Genomic DNA, 23,309 nt, shown 5'->3' with positions numbered 1-23,309 from the left:
CTTTCAAGTCTTTGATAGCACACTGGTCTCTGCAATTCTCCATTGAGGATGTGATAATACTTTTGGGTTAACATCGTGGTAGGGAGGACTTTCAGAGGCCTTCACTTGACTCTTCCTATTCTAATGACCCTTACTCAGTGGGTCATAGCACCAGTGTAGAGATTCTGCCCTTTGTCAAATATGTTTATTCCAATTATACATTCAGGTACCCAAAATCACCACAGTTGGTTTCATGGCCTTATTGCATCCACTGTAATTCAAACTGGCCCAAGGCTCCTTTTTCACCTGACCACTGTTAGCTCTGACTTTGGTGGACCCAAGTAATTAGTGTCATTTTACAGCCAATGTCTAGTAATCCCTGAAAGGGCTGGGTGTCTTCTTTACCCTGCTACCCAGTCTTTCAGGTAAGTGCCAACAGATCTCTTTGGAAAGGACTGAGGGATTATTTAGAGCATATATATGTGTCATTCACAGCTGCAGAATCCTTCACCATAGGCACCTGGTCTTCCCTTCAATCAAGAGACATTGAATATAAAATAGACAACCAACAAGGACCTACTGTGTTTTAGCACAGGGAACTATACACAATATTTCATAATAACCTATAAGGGAAGAGAATCTGAAGACTATATATGTATAACTGAATCGCTGTGCTGTACACCTGAAACTAACATGACTATACTTCAATTAAAAAAAAAAAAGGCTTTGAATCTGGGGATGAGTTTAGGTCTGGAAAATGGGTGACAGACATAGCTCTCCATTATGGTGATGTCATTGAGCAGGACCCTATGGGGCCTTCCTGGGACAGACCTCCCCATGTCCTCCACTTGCCTCTTGTGTGTAGAAAAACTTTAGCTTCCTAGGCCTTCCCCAAGTTCCAAAGATAAATTTAATTGGAGAAGTGAGAAAACGCAGAAACAAAGGAAAACAGTCAAGCAAGACAAATAACAATAGTTTAGCCATTAAACAAAGTCAGGGACTTTTAGCTCCTCCTCAAGGGCTATAGACAAAAATCTGAGTCAAATCTTTTGAGCTGTTTAGCAGATACTGAAACTCCCACCAGGTGGAAGAGTTAACTGCATGCTGCCCACAAGCACATAGACCCCAGACGGGTTGGAACCAGAAGGTTGATGATGTTGCTCCCGATTACCTCACCACCAGCCAATCAGAAGAATGTCCACGAGCTGATCACACACCCCACAACCCCTCTCCCTCACTGTGTCTTTAGAAAACCTTTCCCTGAAAGCTACTGGCAAGTTTGGGCCTTTAGAGCATTAGCTGCCTGGACTCCTTGCTTGGCGCCCTGCACTAAATGCTGCACTTTCCTTCACGCCGACCCCGTGTTGGTAGATTGACTTAACTGCATGCAGGCGAGTGGACCCAAGTGTGGTTCAGTGACAGTGACTCAAGTCAGGTTTGGGGCCACCAGATCTTAAGATTTCCTGTTACATATATCAAGCAACATTTTAGTAGGCTGCCTACCTATTTCATTCTTAGGGAAAACATAATCAATTACTGTTAGCCAAGAATCCCTTAATACTTCTTCTCTGCTGCTGGCAGCTGTCAATGGTTGTCTTTGGTAGTTAAACCACTGACACTTGGCCTCTGCTGCATGAAATCCCATCATCCCCACTGAAATCAGGAAGCATATTGACGGGCGTCTCTCACCAGTTTTTCAAATGTGCAGATACTCCCTTCACTCAGTGCCTTAAGAAGGGAGTGTCTTTGGGGCTGAGCATGTAGCTGGAAAGAGAGTGAGAAGTTCATACGTGATAAATCCACTCCTGCCTTCATACCTTCCCAAGCTTGCATCTACATCACATCAGGCATATCCTGGCGTCTCTGTGTAATTAAAGAGGCCAACATTGAGTCCACGTTTCTGCCAACCAACCAAGTAAACTTTTAGAGCCACTTTCAGTTGCACAGGAGTGCCTGTGATCAATTTATGGCTTCTGAGCTCCAAATTCACTCTTCAGTGCCTGCTCTGCAAAAACAGATGAGACCCTTCAAGCCTTTCTTCTTATGGTGTGCACGGTGTTAGGCTGTCAGCAGAGGGCGCGGGAGGACACTGCAGGAGGGATGGGGCTTCTCTTTCTAGCTCAGATGTGCTGTTTTCTTTATTCTATTGATAGTTCCTGCTTCATGGTCCCTCAGTGGTCGGAGTGTGTGGGGACACCCAGTGGTGCTCTGTGCCAGCTGTGTGCCCAGAGCACACAACCTCTTAGTGACTTCACAGCCCAGCCTGAGGACCACTTCACTGTGGTCCTCCCAACATGGACATGGCATGTTCACTTCTAATGCCAGCAGCAGCCGCGACACGCTCTGAGCGCCTGGCTTCTGGCCTTGGTTTGCCTGTGCCCCACGGGGTGGTTCCCCGTTGTTACTGACAAGGGTTCTTGGCCTTCCTTAATAGGAATGGATGAGAGGCCAGACAAGAAATTCAGGCAAGGCTTTATGGGGGCCCCTGCTGCAGCAGGTGGGAGTGAAAGCAAGTAACACGTCCCCTTGCTCACTCCCCAAGCTTGCGGGGAGCTGGTTCCTTATCTGGGGTGAAGGTAGGGGTGGGTCCAGGGGTGGCTTAGGTGTCTGCCCACCTCTCTGGCCGTGTTGAGTGCAGGGGGCGTGCTCAGTATGCTGCTTTTTGCTCCTGACACTCTGCTTTTGCTTCTGGGTCTTTAGAAGTGGAAGTTGGGTTTTTTGGTCCTTTTGTATCTTGTCCATAATTTGCCCCAACTGCCCATGCACACAGTTATTTTTAGTCCCTTATAGTTTCTTTGTATTTTGTCGACCAAGGAGACATTTGCCTAGGTGCAAGCACTGCAGCGAAGGGTCCCAGGTCCCAGCCTGTCTCAGCATGACCCTCCCCTCCCAACATGGCCCAGCCGGGCTGCATATGGCTATGGTAACACTCGGGGTCCTGGCTTCCTACGAGCTTTCACTTGGCAGCCTGGGATCGCCTGCACCCTGGCCACTTCCTTCCTGCTGCCTGTGCAGGTGGGCCAGCGCTGGCCTGGGCAGTCCAGCAACCCCTCTGCTGGCCAGTGCGCTCTGAACCTGAGCCTTGAGGAGGGAGGGACCTCCTTCCGAGTTTGTCCTTCCTTGGGTCCTCTCCCTCAGCCCTAGGCACCCTTTAGCATTTTTATACTTACTGCCCTATCGTAGTTTACTCTTTACATTAAACTTCTCATGTTCAAATTACGTGGTTGATCTCCAGACTGACCTGAGATTCAACATTAAGAATCTGTGTTAAGTGCACCCACATTAATAGATTGACACTTTGGCAGCCCTTGTAGAGTCATCGTTACAGCTGTAGCGGTCACAGTGGAGTCACAGTGGGAAGGCCTTTAGCAAATATTCAAATCATGCTCAACATCAGAGAATTCATACCAGAGAAAAACCTTGTGAATGTGTGAGAAGGCCTTTAACCAAGTTAGTAACTTATTCAACACCATTGAATTCATACCGAAGACTCTTTAAGTGGCGTCAATGTGGAGAGGGATTTAGCTGAAGCCCCACCTTTATCCAACCAGAAAGAAACCTTAGGAATATGATAAATACGAAAAGGCATTTAGGAACTGCTCTTCTCCAGCTAACTCAAGGGAGCACTGGAGAAAAGCTGTGTGACTGTAGTCAGTGTGGGAAGGATTTTAGCCAAGCTCAACCTTCATTCAATTCCCAGAGTTTATATTATAAAGAAATTGGGGGACTTCTTTGGTGGTCCAGTGGCTAAGACTCTGCGCTCCCAATGCAGGGGGCCCGGGTTCGATCCCTGGTTAGGAAACTAGATCCCACATGCCGCAACTAAGACCTGGTGCAGCCAAATGAACAAATATTAAAAAAAAAAAAAAGAAAGAAATTGGGGTCAGGTTGAAGATATACTGCCAAGAAGCAGGAAGAGATAATCAGAAATGTATTTCGTAGATGTCATGAAATGTGCTAACCTCCAAAATGCCAAGCAGTCCCACGTGACTTACGAGACTCGGCCAACTACCTCTCTGCTAAGCCAGTGACTTTATCAAGATCACTGTTGGGAGAATTGCAGGCTCAGGGAAAACTAGAGGGAAGAATGTAATAAAAAAGAACTTCATGTCATTGAAAGTATGCATAACCCACTTTCACTGGATGGATAGAAACTTTTTAAAAAAGTTTAAAGTATTATAAGACTATGAAAGAGTGTGCGCACGTGTGTGCGCGCGCACAGTTTGCAAAACCAATCTGAATGGATGTAAATTCTAGTAAAAGAGGACCTGAAGTAGAGGTCAAAAACGGGCAATATACAGTTGATTCTGGCTGGCAGAATCACAATATTTTAGAATTCAAATGCTTTTTAAAAAAAAAAATTTTATTTAGGCTGAGCGGGATCTTCGTTGCAGCACGTGGGACCCTTTGTTGCGGCACATGGGATCTTTAGTTCTGGCACATGGGCTTCTAAGTTGTGGCATGTGTGTGGGATCTAGTTCTCTGACCAGGGATTGAACCTGGGCCCCGAGCATTGGGAGGGCAGTGTCTTACCCACTGGACCACCAGGGGGGTCCCTATAATTCAAATCCTTTTAGGTGAGCAATTTCTAGCTCATTGAAGTTGCAATCACACCAGAAATATTTTATATCCTGTGACTTTCTGTTGCCACATACACACACCAGCCTGGCCCATGAAGGTATGCTTCTAACAAACTGACAAAGAAAATGAGGCTGATGAAAGTGCTCTTGGGAAACCAATGCCTTGCATAATGATGGGGTATTTTTAAAAAAAAATTGTTTTTCCTGATGTAATCTAAGGTGTTTTTTTCTTTTTTTTTTTTGGCTGCGTTGGGTCTTTGTTGCTGTGCGCAGGCTTTCTCTAGTTGCAGCGAGTGGGGGCTACTCTTCATTGCGGAGCACAGGCTCTAGGAGCGTGGGCTCAGTAGTTGTGGCACGCGGGCTCTAGAGCACAGGCTCAGCAGTTGTGGCGCACGGGCTTAGCTGCTCCGCGGCATGTGGGATCTTCCTGGACCAAGGCTCGAACCCGTGTCCCCCACATTGGCAGGCGGATTCTTAACCACTGCACCACCAGGGAAGTCCTATAACGGGGTATTCTCTTAGGACTTCGGACAAAAGAGAGCATTTGGCTTACCATAAGGTTATCTTTGTGCCAAAACCAAAACAAAACACTCGTATGTACTGTGTGCTGTGTGTTAAGCACCATACCAGGAAAAGCACTATATCAGGAACTTTATATACATGATCTTATTTAATCTTTACATCAAAGACCACGTGCTGTTTCTACTCTCCCTTTAGAAATGGGTTCAGGGAAGTAATTTGCCAAGATGCTGAAGCCGGGAGCAGCCCTGTTGTGGCGCTGAGCCGGTGCCGTCAGGAGAAGAGGAGACAGTGGCCTGGGTGCTGCTGGTACGGTGGATCGCGGGCGAGGGGGGGACCAGCTGCTGGGGGCAGAGGGGCTGGCAGGTGGGCCTCTCCTCACTGCTCGCGCTCTGGCGCTGCTGCTGAGTTCTGGCTCAGTCCTGGCTGCACAGCTGCTGAGGTGGTGTCGTGTTCTTTATTTCTCCGTTCACCTTTAAAATAAAACCTCATCCACTAAAGTTCCTGAGGTTTATGCTGGTCCTTGAAACCTGAAAGGGCCTAATACAAAGCTTTAAAAGCTTCACATTTTTTTTATTGTGAAAAGTACAATAAGCCATTTACAAGTCCCAAAGCACCAGAATTAAGGAGAACACATAATTTTTATACACACATATTTTTCATACAAAAGGTTGATCTTTATAGGAATTCAAAATAAATAATCTGAAAATCAGTGTCACTGATTGCAAAATAGGTATCTCGCTCTTTGACTCTCTCAAGGTGACCAGCCTCCTAAGTAGCCAAAAGATGAGGCGTTTGACATCTGTTTCGAGCCTGGGTGGCGAGTCTCTGGCGGAGATTTCTCACTCTCTCCATAAGATCCCATTCCATGGTGTCCCAATGTGTTTTTCTTTGGTTTAATGAAACTTGAAAACAAAATTTAAAATTAACAACAGTTAATTTTAGCAATGGTATAGTGTTTAAAGGTAAATACGTTGCAAAAAATCAATCATGAAATGAATATTCTAAAAACAAAACTTCTTAAACAAAAAGCCAAACATATTACCTGCCCATGTGGTTCCATTTACAAGTCAAATATTTATTTGTTGAATTGAATGAATGCTATTAGAGAACTTACCTGCTTTTGGTTAGCTTTTTTTTGATTTGGGAATACAGATGACCTTTTAAATTAGGAAGAAAGCTTGTTTAAGAGAGAATTTGAGTTCTTTGCAATAGTAAGTTTCTTCACCATGGTGCTTATTGTAATGAGAAAATTCCAAGGTGCCAAAATTAATATTGTGAAATGTACACCATGACCACTTCTCCTAATGCTTAAATAAATAAGTCAAGTGCTTTTTATAGTGGCCAACGCAGGGAGAGTCCAGAATCAAGATTAGAGCATTACAATGTGTCCAAGTGTAACAGTCATTTCACATTGATAGAGGGGCTAGTAAATACTGGAATTCAAAAAAGAAGCATCTTAAAAATATGCTTCTCTGAAACTTAGTTACATATTCAAATAGCTTCAATTTCTGAAAACTGTTTTTCCCCCAAGGAATAAAACATTTATGCTTTTCTTATTTTGCTGCCAAATGAGAAACTTGCCAAATGTCCTCAACTGGATTTTGAAATTTAGAACTATCTAGTTAAAAAGTTCTGACGTGTCAGAATAGAGAACAGTTGAGAATCTCCTGTCCTTTCATTTGACTTACACATGACTTTTGGTTTAATTCACATCCTGACACAGAATTTAGAGATGCACATAAGAGTATGAGTTAGCAAGGATGTTTTACACAACACTGGAACTCATGACTTGTTACCAGGTATCTTTCTTATAAAGCTGGTCTTTTGGGGACATTATATACAAATCTGTTCTTCTAAAAGAACTCAAAACACACTGTTAAATTCTGCTTCACTTATATGACAGTTTTACTGAAAAAGTTGGTTGCAATAAAGTCTAACAGAATTTCCGGTCCCCTCCCCTCCTTTTAAACACAAACCAAGTACTTTACTGGGGAAACTGTTAGCTCCTTTATGGGCTTAATGCTATGACTACATTTCTGTGAGATGTTTCCATCCCATCCCTTCCAGAAATAAACAAAAACCTCCAGTTAATCAAGTCAAGGGATCAAAAGGCAACTAATCACCATGGAGCCACCTGCCCTCAGCAGTTCTGAGCGAGCTGGCCCTGCAGTACATCTCAGGGCCCAGAGCAGACACATGTTTCCAATGGTTGCTGGAGGGAACTCAGCCCAGAATAAGAGCTGAGAAAATTCAAATATGTAATAGCTTTGAAAACTAATCCTGAGATTTTCTTTTCACGAGGATGTAAAAAATAGTCATGAATATCATTAATTCAGTTAGTGACGGACTTCTATTGGAGCCTCCAACTCTGTTTTGGGCAGCAGTGCTGGTGCTAGAGAAATAGTCGCACTAATGATATTTGGCAAGCTTTCTCTACTTGGGGTTCGAACTGACCCAGTTTTTCTCCCCCGCTGGAAACCTGAGAATCTTGCTGATTCCACTTTAGGATTTCCATGATCAATGCCCTGGGAAAATGGTCTCAACATGCTACAACTATAACTTAAGCCACAATCTTGCTTAAATATTGCTAAATCGAACATGACAGGAGACATCTTTCTTGTTTGTTGACTTACTCTGTGTCAAGGACTCCATTTCAGAAATGTCTTTTAACTGTGAGGTTCTAGGCAAACAGCCTGAGGCGACCCATTCATCTTGGCACCTGGGCACTATGTTATAAAAGTGAAAAAACAGAGAGAATGTTTGGGAGTGGATAGAAAGCCATGATTAATTCCAGACGGTCCCTAGTGAATTAAAAGTGCCAAGGATAAAAAGCCCCTTAGTTTTCTCTTCTGGGAAGAATGCTGTCACCATTCAATGGGCAAGGGAAGTACAGTTAGTGAGAATTAAGAGCTGAGCTGAAGTTTTGGTAAAGTACTTTAAAAACACCTTGAGCTAAAACAAAAAGCCAACAAACTACTGAAAAATACAGGTGTTAGTATAGAGATCCCAAACATTTGTTGGGAGAGACTATTAAATGTGATTAGCAAACCTTCCTGAGAACACCTGTGAGCTGATCACTACCAGCTTTAACCAGGCAAGGCATGCTCACTATATACAGCAGACCAGAAGCAGCGACAGGCAAGTTTTGTTTTGTTTTTTTTTAAATATTTTTATCTTTATTATTTATTTTGGCTGGGCTGGGTCTTAGCTGCGGCACGTGGCATCTTTAGTTGCGGCATGTGGGATCTTTAGTTGCGGCATGCAGAGTCTTAGTTGCAGCACGCGGGATCTAGTTCCTGACCCGGGATGAAACCCTGCATTGGGAGCATGGAGTCTCACCCACCGGACTACCAGGGACGTCCCAAGCGATAGGCAAGTTTTACCTGGACTTACTAGAGTAGGAAGCATGGCAGTGTTCCACACCTAACCAGTGCCACCTCCTATTTTTTTTTAACATCACTCCCCACTTCAAAATTTATACTCACCCTTCAGCTGTGTTTTTACTGTTTCCTAACTCCTACAGCTTTACATCCAATAAGACATCAGAGTCCTTTTGATTTTTTCATCCTAATGTCACTTAGGATGTCCCTTCCTTTTTACTCCCATCACCAGGATCCAAGCCTCCATGAGTCAGGCCCAGACTGCTCGGGTCACACTGACTCATGAAGATGATGCCTGCCTTTCACCTGGGCTCAAGAGCTTCAGCGCGTGCGCGCGCGCGCGTGTGTGTGTGTGTTGTGTTTTTTAAAATTAATTAATGTTTTAACATCTTTACTGGAGTATAATTGCTTTACAATGCTGTGTTAGTTTCTGCTTTATAACAAAGTGAATCAGCTATACATAGAGATATATCTCCATTCCTCCTCCCTCTTGTGTCTGCCTTCCACTGTCCCTATCCCACCCCTCTAGGTGGTCACAAAGCATCGAGCTGATCTCCCTGTGCTATGTGGCTGCTTCCCACTCGCTATCTACCTTACATTTGGTAGTGTATGTATGTCCATGCCTCTCTCTCACTTCATCCCAGCTTACCCTTCCCTCTCCCTGTGTCAAGTCCATTCTCTACGTCTGCATCTTTATTCCTATCCTGCCCCTAGGTTTTTCAGAACCATCTTTTTTTTTTTTTTTAGATTCCATACATATGTGTTCAGCTAATGGTTTTAACTCATCGTTTTAGCTCAATGAGTCATTAAGATAATGTGACTAATTACCAAATGATTAATTTTGAACTGGTGTCTGGGAATGGAATATAAGAGGCATCTTAAAATATCTGAAGGGCTATCATGGTAGTAAGCATAATCTGCATTGCTCCAGAGAATAGCTTGTTTTTTTTAATTGTAGTTGATTTACAATGTTGTGTTAGTTTCAGGTGTATGGAAAAGTGATTCACTTATGTATTCTTTTTCAGATTCTTTTGTATTCCAGCTTATTACAAGATACTGAATATAGTTCTCTGTGCTATACAGTAAGTCCCTGTTGTTTATCTATTTTATATATAGTAGTGTGTATCTGTTAATTCCATACTCCTAATTTATCCCTCTCCCCCTTTTCCCCTTTGGTAACCACAAGTTTGTTTTCTATGTCTGTTTGTTTCATAAATAAGTTCATTTGTATCATTTTTAAAGATTCCACATATAAGTGACATCATATGATTCATCTTTCTCTGTCTGGCTTACTTCACTTAGTATTATAATCTCTAGGTCCATCCATGTTGCAAATGGCATTATTTCATTCTTTTTTAAGGCTGAGTAGTATTCCATTGTATATATGTATTACATCTTCTTTATCCATTAATTAGTTGATGGACATTTAGGTTGCTTCCATGTCTTGGCTATTGTGAATAGTGCTGTAATGAACATTAGGGTGCATGTATTTTTTCGAATTAGAGTTTTCGTCTTTTCTGGATATATGCCCAGGAATGGAATTGCTGGGCCATATGGTAATTCTTTTTAGTTTTTTAAGGAACCTCCATACTGTTCTCCATAGTGGCTGCACCAATCTACATTCCCACCAACAGTGTAGGAAGGTTCCCTTTTCTCTACACCTCCAGCATTTATTTGTAGACTTTTCTGATGGCCATTCTGACCAGAGAACAGTTAATGAGACGGTTTACAAAAAGAAAAGCAGGTTCAGCTTTACATAAGGAAGCAGCAACTTTTAAATTAAATACTGGCAGAAAATGGAATGAGGTAACACGCTCACCAGCTCTATTAGTGTTCTGGCATAGGCTAGATAACCACTATTGCAATGTTGCAGAGATGATTCACATATCAGATCCTTCCAAATCTGAGATCTCACAGTTCCTTGTCTCTCATCTGTCCTCCTATATCCCTCCTGCCCACGGCTATTGGGGAGGATGAATTAAATGCCGTCTTGTAAATATCACACAGCCAGTGGTTTCCCCCCCTTTGCTTATAGCAACGTTTCAAACACTGCTGAGCAGATCCACCTGTGAAACTTTAAAACAAAAATCTAGCTTTCCGGTTTTTTAAAAAAAATTATTTAATTTTGGCTGCACCGGGTCTTCGTTGCTGCACGCAGGCTTTCTCTAGCTGTGGCGAGCGGGGGCTACTCTTGGTTGCCGTGCATGGGCTTCTTATCGCGGTGGCTTCTCTTGTTGTGGAGCACGGGCTCTAGGCACGTGGGCTTCAGTAGTTGTGGCGCACGGGCTTAGTTGCTCTGTGGCATGTGGGATCTTCCCAGACCAGGGATCAAACCCATGTCCCCTGCATTGGCAGGCGGATTCTTAACCACTGCGCTGCCAGGGAAGCCCTTTCCATTTTTTTTTAAATCTACAGAATTAAATGTGAGGTCCTGACTATGCATTTTTTAAAAAATTTGTATGTATCAAAAGATTGCCAGTCACTGGCTAACTGTAACAAATTTGAACATATAAATAGTACAGTAAAAAGTGAAAGTTCTTTTTTCTATACTTTTTTGCACTACAACTTGCTTTTTTCCTTCATTTAATGTATTTATTTTAAAGCCCCAAAAGTGATTCTTCTTATTTAAAATTAGTATTTATTTACTGAAGTGGTATTACCTGTACCTCACAAAATTCGAAAGGAACAAAAAGGTACAAACTAAATTTCCTTCCTTTCCCTAACCACGTTCCTTGCCCAGGAGGCAAGCCCTGTACTCTGTCTTCCGCAGGCCATTCTGCTCTGCAGCCAGGCTGGTCAACAGGATGAAGCCCACTGCTCAGCCTGAAGGTCCCCATCACCTACATGCTTCAGTGATATCTTTAACCATTCTTGTACAGAAGCTCTCTGCTCCAGCTGGCCTAACCTGAATCACCACGACAGGCAAGTCTCTGCCACTGATTCATTACTTTTAACAAGTTCTGTCTCATGCAAGGAGTTCATGGAGGCGTTTGGTTGGGGAATCCACAAAAATGATTATGGGAAAGTGCTGTGTGTGTGTGTACGTGTATGTGCATGTTTCTGGGAGAGAGCCTCAGAGGGACCCACAGACTGTCAGTGGTTAGAAAATGGTGTAATATAACGTGAGAACTGTAACAAAATTAAAAATCGCCTAGTCTATAATCTTCTCATTTTACAAATGAGGAAACTGAAGACCAGTAAACATTTCTTAATAGGCACAAATGAAACACAAGTGGGTAAATAAACTAACCAGAGATACACAGCTTATTGACTCTGGCTAAGATTCTTTAAACTCTGCCTTCGTTGACCATGAGGCTGGAACCAGAACCCGGTGTTCCCGACATCCAGCCTGGGCTCCTGCACCACACCATGAAATCGTCCCTCCCTGAAATGTCCTCCAATTGCTCTAAGCTCTTCCCTTTCTTCAAGGCCCAGTCGCTTTAAAACCTGGTCCAGTGGCCCTACCTGGCAACCAGCGTTTACGAATGTCATTAGAAAAATAAGTTTCACTGAGGTAATTCACATACCACAGAATTCACCCCTTTCAAGGGTACAGTTCAGTGTTTTTAGTATACTTAGAGTTGTATAATCATCACCACTAATTCTAGAACATTTTCATCATCCCCCAAATAAACGTCTTACCCACTAGTGGCCCACTCCCCTACCCCTCCCACCCACAAACCACTAACCCCCTTCTGCCTCTACAGGTTTGCCTATTCTGGGCATTTCATGAATAGAATCATATTAACATGTGGCCTTTTGGTCTAGCTGCTTTAACTTAGCATAAGGTTTTCAAGGTTCATCCCTTCTGTAGCATGAATCAGTAGTTAATTCCTTTTTATCACTAAATAAGATTCCATTGTGTGGATATACCATATTTTGTTTATCCACTCCTCATTTGATGGGTATTTGCGTTGTTTCTACTTTTGGGCTATTATGAATAATGATGCTGTGAGCATTCAATGTACAAGTTTTTGTAGGGATATGGTTTCAGTTCTCTTGGGTATATACTAGGAGTGGAACTGCTGGGTCATACAGTCTCTCTACATTTAACCTTTTGAGGAACTGCCAGACTGTTTCCCAAAGTGGCTGTACCACATCACATTCCCACCAGCACTGTTCCAATTCCTCTGATCCTTGCCCCCACTTGTTAATGGATTACATCCATGCTACTGATCGTGAAGTTGTATCTCACTGTATATCTATTTTTAATTTGAATGTTTTCTCATGTGGTTTTGATTTGTATTTCCCTAATGACTAATTTAAGCTGAACATCTTTTCATACGTGTATTGGTCATTGTACATCTTCTCTGGAGAACTGTCTGTTCAAATCCTTTGCCCATTAAAAATCTGGACTAATATTTTATAAGACATCACTCGCTATTCAGTTTAAGTTTATGGGCCTAGGATTTTAGAAGCAGTGAGGGTCACCCACATTGTCCAGAAGGTTCTATTTTTTGGGAAACGATAAGAATTCCCCCCCCCCCATTGCTAATAAAGATTGACACTAGGCACAAATATAAATAAATGATCTGTCGTTGGCACACTCACCTGCTTCCTACTTCCTGGTGCCTCGCTTCTAGGCTCTGAGTGACAAACCAATGCTGAGCACTTGCAGTCAACATGCCGTTCTCCTAATTATAGCTGATTAGCCTCCAGTTTTAGGATTAAGTGACACGGATTTAATCTATACACCCTGATTAAGGCGATGATCAAATCCTTACACATTTGCCTTTTGAAAAATGAATGATTATTAACCAAACTATCTCTCATTGGTGAAATTTAGGAACGTCGAAAAAGCGTAGGTGGCCTGGGAGGAAGGCACCCTGGAGGCGGAAGGGCCACATGTAGGAAGACTACGGACGCAGGGAGCTTTTTGCAGTCTCTTTCCTTTTCCATTTCTAAATTCGTAGGTTCTCCAAGTCTCAAATTTCTTTTCTTTCTAATGTTGGGGTAAGTGTGACAGGGTTAGGGAGAAGTGGCAGCTCCAGTGGTTTGTGTCTTTTAATTTGTGACATTCTGCTCCCCACTTCCCCCAAGGGCTCCGGGCGCTATTTGGGACCTAAACCCAAAAGCGTGAGAGGTGATGAGGGGTTTCAAAAGCAGCCTAATTAAATGATGATAGCACCTAACCTCTATTTTTGCTTTTCAATCTGTGCACTACAAAAGTAATGACAAAGGTAAGGCACAGAGCAGCATTAGTCATAAAAGCCCAAAAGTGGACACAACCCAAATGTCTATCAATTGATGAATGGATAAATAAAATGTGGAATACTCATACAATGGAATATTATTCTGCATTAAAAAGGAGTGAAGTACTGATATATGCTACGACATGGTTGAACCTCAAAACATCATGCTAGTGAAAGAAGTCAGACACAAAGGGCCGTGTAGCATATGATTCCATGTGTATGAAATTTCCTGAATAGGCAAATCTCCAGAAACGGGGAGATTAGTGGTTGCCAAGGGCTGGGGGCAGTAGCAGGAAATGAGGAGTGACCGCAAATGGCCATGGGGTGTATTTGGGGCTGTGAAAATGTTCTAAAATCGATCGTGGTGACGGCTGCACAACTCTGAATATATTTTTTAATATATGGTAACATAATACTGTTGAATTGTATATTTTTAATAGGTGAATGGTAGGGCATGTGAATTACACATCAGTAAGGCTGTTATTTTAAAAAGTAATACATAAACATTTTATAAAAGACTGAAACAATACAAGATATAGTAAGACAGAAGTTCCCTGTAAAGGTACTCTATTTTAGAATTTTAAATTATTATTATTATTTTGGCCGTGCCGTGGGGCTTGTGGGATCTTAGTTCCCCAACCAGGGATTGAACCCGGACCACGGCAGTGAAAGCGCTGAGTCCTAACCACTGGATTGCCAGGGAATTTCCAAGAATTTTAAATTAAAAGTTCGATTCTTCATCGAATGCCACTGGTAAGCCTTGCACCAAAACCTAATGTTTGATTAGATCCTATAATAAGTTTCCTTGTGCTACTTTAATAAACTGTTGTTCTGAGGACCAGCTATTGGCAAAGCACACATTTTTACTAAAATTTACTAGAAATAGCACTTTGGGAACAAATCATAGTCTAGTACATTAAGGGGATGCCAAGGACCGTGGAATAAAACAATTCTACAGGATGGCTGAGAAATTTTTCTTAATTGGAGCTTTTTTTTTTTTTTTTTTTTTTTTGCAGTAAGTGGGCCTCTCACTGTTGTGGCCTCTCCCGCTGCGGAGCACAGGCTCTGGACGCGCAGGCCCAGCGGCCATGGCTCACAGGCCCAGCCGCTCCGCGGCATGTGAGATCTTCCCGGACCGGGGCACGAACCCGTGTCCCCTGCATCGGCAGGCGGACTCTCAACCACTGCGCCACCAGGGAAGCCCGCTTTTTTTTTTTTAAACAGCCCCACCTCCTCATCCCACCCTTTTAACTGAGCACTAATTTGACTAAAAGTGCCAAAATACATCTCAGGGATTTATCCGTGATGAGAGACCACAGTAAATGAATGAAGGTGTTAACACCATGAAGGGAGAGAGAAGCATTCACGATGCTCACCTTTATGACACGGATGTTGAGCGTGTATCTCATTCTCTAGGAAACACCTTCTAGAGGCATCTGAAGGAGCAGCAGCTTTCTTTTCTGATTTCAAATGAAAGTCTTGTTCTTCAGCTTCCTCCCGCTAAATACAAATAAATGAAAAAAAAATCACATAAATTTGTGCTAATGCAAGTTCCTATAGTGAAGTAGCCCCTTTTGTCTCCTCTACTTTATATTTCCAAGGCACGTAGGATTTATTTGGTATTAGGGAATCTGGGTGCCTGTCTTGGCTCAAGGCTGTTGAAGAACCTTGAAAGCAGAGGCACTTCTGACGTCCCTACTATTCAATTCCTCAGAGTGCCATACAGGTCCCAACTGTCACTGAAATAATTCATTTCAATACATTTCACATCTCAAACCTTATGGGACTGAGTTTTTAAAATTAATGGATGGAAAGGTATCCATGAGAATGAAAGACATGCTCCAGGAAATAGTGCAGAAAGGTTGAAGGGGGCAGTTTTTCTGATGACCTTGGAGCCAGGATACCAACCGTGGACTGCCCACCTCTAGACTTTTCACGTGAAAAAGAAAAATACTTCTATCTTGCTTATAGTTACTGTTATTTTGGTTTTTGTTACTAATAGCTACATATAATTCCTAACTGTTCAAAGTCTTTTACGTTGCTAGTATAAAAAATTAGGTAAATTAAAGTAGTAATATTATACAATCAGCTAGAACAAATCCACGAGGTTGGGAAGTTGAGACACTAATGCAACTGAGAAAGAAACTTAGTCATTCTTAGGTGGCATCAACATTGGACTTCTCTGAGCACTACGTATTAAAATTAGATCATCTTTAAGATCTTTTCAAACACACATTATGTGGTTTGATGCTATTGCCATTTGATTATGTACTATTTCAAGATTTAAATGATTAATAACAAGAAGTTTATAACACCATTCTTACCTTTTTAGCTTCCCCCTCCATCACTGCATTTAATACTTCCATTTCTTTCTTTCTGTTTTTCCGAAGCAGTTTGGCTACTTCCTGGTAACATTCATTTCGGTGTAGATCATCGCATCTTTGTTTATGTAAAGCTTGAATTCGCCAGTCAGTATTTAGACATGCTTGTTCAGCTTTTGCCAAATTTTCTTCAATTAACTAAGAACAATTCGTAAATTTCAGAAACAAGTTTAGACTACATAAAATACGGTATGTCCATTCAACGTATCCAAGTGTCCAGGACAGATGTTCACAACCCTGGTTGCATATTAGAATCACCTCAGTGTTTAAAACAAACTGATGTCCAGGCTCCACCACGTGTTTAAAACAAACTGATGTCCAGGCTCCACCACAAACCAACTAAATCAATCTCTTTATCAGCTGGATATTGGTACTTCTAGAAAGCTCTTCAAGTGGTTCTAATGTATAGCCAAGGTTGAGAACTTCTAGGCTAAGGGATGGGTGGAATTAAACAATTCCTATGTTTCAGTCCTTTGAAAAGGAGTCAGAAGAACCTGTTTTTACAGACTGGACAAAAGCCTATAAGGACAAAAAAGGGGGGAGGGGATATTCTGGGGGGGAAGCCAAGGGACAGAACAGAAGGTAGGGAAATCTTACACCATTCCTGGCTTTTGGAACAGGGCCAGGCCCTGCCACAGACCCACTTACCATTTCGTTAAAGGGATAATTGACAAAGTTCTATGCTGAAGCCCTCAAATTCTATTTCCATTCATTTAAGCCAGCATTTCTGAAAGGATACTCCGCAAGAAATTCTATAAGATAAGTTTAAGAAAATTTCTTAAAGATTCACAATGTGCCATATCCTCAAACCTGGCATGGAAATACCTAACTGTAAGACAGCGTTTTCAATACGTGTCATCCCCATTTTATTTAATACTAGTTATTGATATTCTACAGAATACACTTTGGAAACGCTGGCTTATATACCAGGCAGAGACCTGATGTTTTGCAACTAATCCACTCAGGGATAATTTTGGAGACTTAACAATGGAGGGCACTAAAAGTTATAAAGTTATTCCCTATGTATTTTCTTCCAAGTCTTGAAATTCTCTAAGAGTATAAAAGACACATGTATATGGCTGTCAGTGAAGTAAGTAGCCTCTAAATAAAATAATGTGAATTTCTAGGAACTGTGATAACTGAAGCAAAGAAACAAATTAACTTTATAGAGTTCATTATTAAATTCCTTCTTTTAAAAGAATGGCAGATGGTAATTCCTCCTTCTATAGATACACTAAATTCATCATATTTTTACCTTCTGAGTGTTTTGGTTCTGAGTTTGATCTGTTCCTATCGGTCTATGAAACATGTGATCTTCAAGATCCACTTTTCGTTTATTGGCGTCTGCATCTTCTCTCATTTCTTTTGCAATAGCTTCTTGATTTCTAGTGAGATTCTGTTAAAGAAATCATTTTAAAAAAATCACCAATCCATAAAATAATGATGTTAGAACACAAAAACGTCTTTGCTCTTTTTCAGAATACCAAAACTGTAATCATCTAATTTTCAAAGTAAAGCAAACAGTGGTGACATCAGTGGAAATAAGAGTAAGGACCTCTGAAAATTCTCTCATCTATAAAAGCACTGAGATCACTGGCAAAACAAACTTTTTTCAGAACTCTGGAAATAAACTGAAGGCTTACAGCAATCTGGGGAGCATTTATTCATAAAAATGGCTGAATCTTAGTAAGAAAGACGAACTTTATGGCATTTTAAACTTGCATTATTCCTATTCCTATTCCAGCCACCCCTAAGCTCTGCCATTAGCTTTGAAAATCATTAGCCTGGCAGCCAACGGAGGGGACAAAATGGAGTTGAGGTCCTTGTAACTCCCATTCCCAGAGAACTGTCACCATCTGACTTGGAAGACCCCACTTTCAAGGCTGTTTTTATTTGACCTGACTCATAACTCACCTGTAGCCTTTTCCCTGGGGATGTCTGCTGAAAACCATCAGGGGAAACTGTTGAACATCGTGACTGTCCAAGGCAGTGGATCACAGAGCAAACAACAGGCCAATCAAAAAGCTTTGTAGGAAAAGCTGGGGAATCAGATACCTATAGGGGGCTCTGAAATGCTCCAACAGATTCCAGGGACTTCAGAAGGCCGTGTGCATGTGTAAACAATGTGCGCGTGCCAAGGGCTGTGTGAATGCTCAGACCTGAGAAGGTCCTAAGCGCTCAGCTCTGGTGAACTGAGGTTTTGCAAAATCAGGAAGTGAAATCTAAGAGAGTTGTAAACTATCTAACTTGAGTGTTGAAAGTGTGCCCGAAAATGATGCACACGGTGCCTCTCGGCAAAGACTAGAGGCTTTCTGGTTCAAGGGATCTAAGGAAATCTCTGTCTAGTCACCAGGCTACCTGAGTAGAGACTTCAGTGGCTATGCATGACAAAGAATACTTTACAGAATAATTCAGAAAAGTCACTAAGCAAAGAAACAACAAGAAACCCTCAGGAGAGAAAAGAATGTGATTTCCAGAAATGTCCTCTTACTTAAAATAGCTAGTTTTCAACAAAAAATTACACGATATAACAAAAACCAAGAAAGTATGGCCCTACATGCTTTAAACAGACATTAACCACATGATCTCCAAAGAAGATATAAAAACGGACAATGAACATATGAAAAGGTGCTTGATATTAGTCAACAGGTAAACAACAAATGCTAATTGAGGAACATTCTACAATCTATCTGGCCTATATACTTCAAAAGTATAAGTGTCATAAAATATAAAGACAAGACTCAGGAGTGGTTCCAACTGAGAGGAGAATAAAGAGACATGACAACTGAAACAAATGGAGTAGCTTAGATTTTCTTTTGCTATAAAAGACATGTTTAGGACAACTGATAAGATGTGAATACGGTTTATACAACAGATAATAATATGTTAATGTGCTGATTTTGATCACTGTACTGTGATTATGTAATAAGGATTCCTTGTAGAAAATATACAATGAAGTATTCAGGGGTAAAAGAGCATAATGTCTGCAACTCAAACAGCTCAGGAAAAAAAACGTGTGTGTGTATAGACAGAAAGAGAAGGATAATGCAAACTTAGCAAAATGTTAATATTTGAGAATCTGAGAGAAAAACACTTTGAAATTTTTAGTATTTTCTTGCAAAATTTCTGTTAATTCTGAAATCATGCCCCCGGTGCCACCACTCCACCTCCCCCGCAGAAAAGATAGTTAAAAAATAACCTCAAGCTTAGTTCAAATGAATGAATTGTAAATCAAAATCACAGGAGACTCAGTGTAAATTCCTGGGGGTCAGATTTAGAAAAAGTTCAGTGTAGAAACTTAAAGTGTTGTAGTTATGAATGGATGCTATGTTTTAAATCTTATTTAATGTGAGCAACAATCATATGCATGTTACCTGTTATGTATTTGTAGTTATCGCTAATTTCAAACTCAGTCTGACTTTAAGAGGACTGAAGGAAGTGAAAACGTGGTTTCAACATTAAATAAATGAGTAACATAATGCTTTTCCCCAACAAAAAATATCTACAGCAGTAAGAAAGTTTCCAGTGTCTTGGAAACTGAATTATACGTGCTAAAGTAGGTCCTTGCTGATTTGATTCCAGAAGATTCAAATTTCGAGTGCTTTACAGCTCTTACCTGACTTACCTTGTAGGATCCTTGTGAAGTACTGGGGTAATTCTGCAGTCAGTATTACACAGATATGAGGAAACTTAGTAAGTTAGTAAAAGATCCTGAGGCAAAATCTGGGGCTTACATCTGGTGCTTCAGACACTAGACTAAGTTGTTAAGAGAAACATGAATTAAAGAATTACAACAAACTGTGCATTCAGACATTCTGGCTACCTTACAATCCTGGATAACACTATACTCTTCTTGAAAAAAAAAAATAAAATGAACATTAAAAAACTTTGAATAAACTGTCTAAAAAGAGTTCGTACAAACTCTGCTTTTCTTCTGCTGGAAGTTGTTGATTTATACCTTCTCGTGAAGGCTCTTTTGTGATCCGAGTTCCAGATGTCTCACTTCTAGGTCTCTGGCTGTGGCAACAATGTCTCGATCTCTCATATGTACCTACGGCCAAATAACAGACTGTCAATACCAAAAATAATTTACAAAAATATTTTTTGTTTAATAGATGAAGTAATCTTGTGATATGAACAACCCGCTAAATGCATTTAAAATAAGAGGTATTGGGTTTTTGAAACCAGAGTAATTGCCAATCTATTAACATTCACTGTGGAATCCAGAAATAACGTCTGAGTTAAAGTTAAGCATAATTTTCTAAAAAAGAAAACACAATTACCATATGCTCATCTGCCCAGACTGGGAGAACAGATGGCAGCTCTTTCCATATTACATTAGCCATATTATGAGTTAGAAAAACTTGAGCAATTGCAATTCACAGTGGATAAAAATATAAAATGTTTAATCTTATTCGATATAACATTTATTTAATGTTCTTTTTGATTAAACTTCTATACTTTTCTAAATTCGGTTTGGCAACTAGTAATTTCAAGTTAAAATTTACTGTGGACTGTTGAGCCTGTATGTGCCCTGCTTGGACTTAGCCAATTTAAAGTTCACCTTTCTCGAAATCTGATTACTTGGGAGCTTTTCAGTCCTCTACACTAGAGGATCTGGATCAGGAACTCTAGATAGAGACTCCTGGGAACTGTCTTAAATACTTGGCTGCCTAAAATGCTCATCCTTTAGGAGTGAGAATAACATGATATGTGTTTCAGAACAAAACAAAACAAACTATAACCCATGAGGCATCTAACCTAATCATTTCATCCAACCAGTAAACGGTTAATGATTGCATGACTACTTACACACATAAGGCAAAGTGTTAGATATTGTAGACAAACTATCAAATACATATAATCAGAGAAACAAACAGTAAAAATGAGAGTATAGTGGGATGTGCAAGGACATGCATCCAAGGAGTAAAAAAACCACGGACGGAAAACCAGTTCACCTTAAAGAGGTTCCTGAGAAAGCAGTTAGCTCAGAGGTGGGGATACTTGAGTTGATGAGGCAAGAGTAGTTACAATGCTAAGAGGTGGAGGAGACGTTTGGCATAGCAAATAATGCTTTTTAGGAATTTCAATTACAGAAGCTCTTTTGCTCATGAATTTTCAGAGATACAAACAGCTATGTACCAGAGCAAAACAGATCAACTTTGCTTGCTACTAACAGATGTCTGTGTCACTTGTACGTGTCACTTTGGACTCAAGCTGCCTTTCCTGCTGGTGCCTGAACGGTGAGTAGAGAAGCTTCTGCTATTTAGCAGGGTCAGAGCTCACTATCAGACCAGGGAGATGGAAGGGCAGGAGGCTGGAATGGGAGGCAGAGGCCAGATCGTGCCATTGAAAGGACTTGACAGGATTCTTTCACCAAAAAAACCGCCTTCCACTATCTCAAAGGGGTTTGGAATAAAGAGATCAGAGTTCTAAGCCTGTATTACTTTTGGGGAAGAACATAGATTTTCTAGAATAATGAATTACCAACCTCATTTACTAGACGAGATAGTTAAAAGAAATCATGGATTTTAAAAACCAACTTAAAGTTAATTGGCTTTAAACAAAACAAAGTATTATCTCATGCTATAAAAAGAGATAATAGATTATTAATATAGATGAATGAAAATCTTAAGAAAAATTTAAATATTTACTACTTTATCAAAAGCAAGTTTGAAACTCCTTAATTAGTTTACAAATTCAATGCAATCCTAATAAAAATTCCAATAGGATGGGGGGATTCAGAGAAAGAGAGAGAGGGAGAGATAAAATTTTCAAAGTCTATTTGAAATGATAAACATTTGAGAATACTGAAGAAAACTCTTTTTTTTTTTCTTTTTTTTTTTGCGGTACGCGGGCCTCTCACTGTTGTGGCCTCTCCCGTTGCGGAGCACAGGCTCCGGACGCGCAGGCTCAGCGGCCATGGCTCACGGGCCCAGCCGCTCCGCAGCATGTGGGATCTTCCCGGACCGGGGCACGAACCCATGTCCACCTGCATCGGCAGGCGGACTCTCAACCACCGCGCCACCAGGGAAGCCCCCAAGAAAACCCTTTAAAAGGCACACTAATTATGGCAATTAGGCCTACTAATTAGTAAAACATTACACAGGTGTTATTCACACAGTGTGGTGCTGGCTTAGGAATAGACAGCAAAGGAGGAGATCAAGTTTATAAGGGAACTGAACATTTAATAACCATCAGCTGGCAAAATGACTTTGCTAATATTCAACAAATGCTGCTGGGAAAATTGACTTGCCTTTGGAAAGAAGTAAGCTTGGTTCCTAACTCATTCCTTACATTCAATTTTCAGACACATCAGGGGCTGGCAAACTTTTCCTGTAAAGGGTCTCAGAGTTAAATACTTTAGGCTTTGTGGGACATCGTTTGTGTCAGCTATTCACCTCTGCTGTTGTAGTGCGAAAGCAGCCAAAGAAATATGTAAACAAGTAAGTGTGATCGTTTTCCAATAAAACTGTATTTATGGTCACTGAAATTTGAATTTCATGTTTTAAAAATTTAATATAATTTTCATGTCATGAATTATTATTCTTTGATTCCGATTTTTTTTAACTACTGAAAATGTTAAAACCATTGTAACTCACGAGCCTTAACAAAACAGGTGGTGGGTCAGATTTGCTGGCACACAATAATCTGCTGACTCTTAGGGACTTCCCTGTGGCGCAGTGGTGAAGAATCCGCCTGCCAATGAAGGGGACACGGGTTCGAGCCCTGGTCCGGGAAGATCCCACATGCCGCGGAGCAACTAAGCCTGTGCGCCACAACTACTGAGCCCACGCTCTACAGCCCGCGAGCCACAACTACTGAGCTCGCATGCCACAACTACTGAGGCCTGAGCGCCTAGAGCCCGTGCTCCACAACAAAAGAAGCCACCGCAATGAGAAGCCCGCGAACCTCAATGAAGAGTAGCCCCCGCTCGCCACAACTAGAGGAAGCCCGCGCGCAGCAACAAAGACCCAACGCAGCCATAAATAAATAAATAAATAAATAATTAAAAAGATAATCAAAGATTTAAAAAAACAACAGAAAACTACAGAACTAGAAGAAAATAGGCATAAGTGGTAATATAACCTTAAATGGGGAGGTTAATAAACATGACAGAAAACCTAGAAGTCATAAAAAACTAATGAAGTTGGTTATCCAAAAATTAAAATATTTTACATAATGAAAAAAAGACACTGCAAACATTCTTAAGAGTCAAGAAACACAGACCGAGCAAAACATTCTCAACAGACAAAAGGATTAATGCCCTGACTC

The 23,309-nt window shown here is 41.1% G+C and overlaps 1 protein-coding gene across 6 annotated transcripts in view; it reads right to left on the bottom strand.

Annotated features, from left to right (window-relative positions):
- Positions 1–5,202: 5,202 nt before the first annotated feature.
- TBC1D31 (TBC1 domain family member 31) overlaps positions 5,203–23,309 on the bottom strand; it is a 61,732-nt gene continuing 43,625 nt past the window's right edge. For 3 of the 6 annotated variants that reach the window (XM_033419864.2, XM_049700528.1, XM_033419868.2), the window contains 7 exons: positions 19,993–20,085; positions 17,949–18,011; positions 17,290–17,430; positions 15,978–16,172; positions 15,030–15,153; positions 7,715–7,807; positions 5,203–5,983 (listed from right to left, as the gene is read on the bottom strand). In XM_033419864.2, coding sequence (XP_033275755.1) covers positions 5,850–5,983; positions 7,715–7,807; positions 15,030–15,153; positions 15,978–16,172; positions 17,290–17,430; positions 17,949–18,011; positions 19,993–20,085 — 843 coding nt within the window. In that variant the 3' untranslated portion in view covers positions 5,203–5,849. The remainder of the gene's footprint in view (positions 5,984–7,714; positions 7,808–15,029; positions 15,154–15,977; positions 16,173–17,289; positions 17,431–17,948; positions 18,012–19,992; positions 20,086–23,309) is intronic. The other 3 variants (XM_033419865.2, XM_049700529.1, XM_033419866.2) reach the window with 2 other exon arrangements.

This window comes from Orcinus orca, chromosome 17, assembly GCF_937001465.1.
Source record: "Orcinus orca chromosome 17, mOrcOrc1.1, whole genome shotgun sequence".
Taxonomy (NCBI): domain Eukaryota; kingdom Metazoa; phylum Chordata; class Mammalia; order Artiodactyla; family Delphinidae; genus Orcinus; species Orcinus orca.
This window is presented reverse-complemented; position numbering and strand designations above follow the sequence as displayed.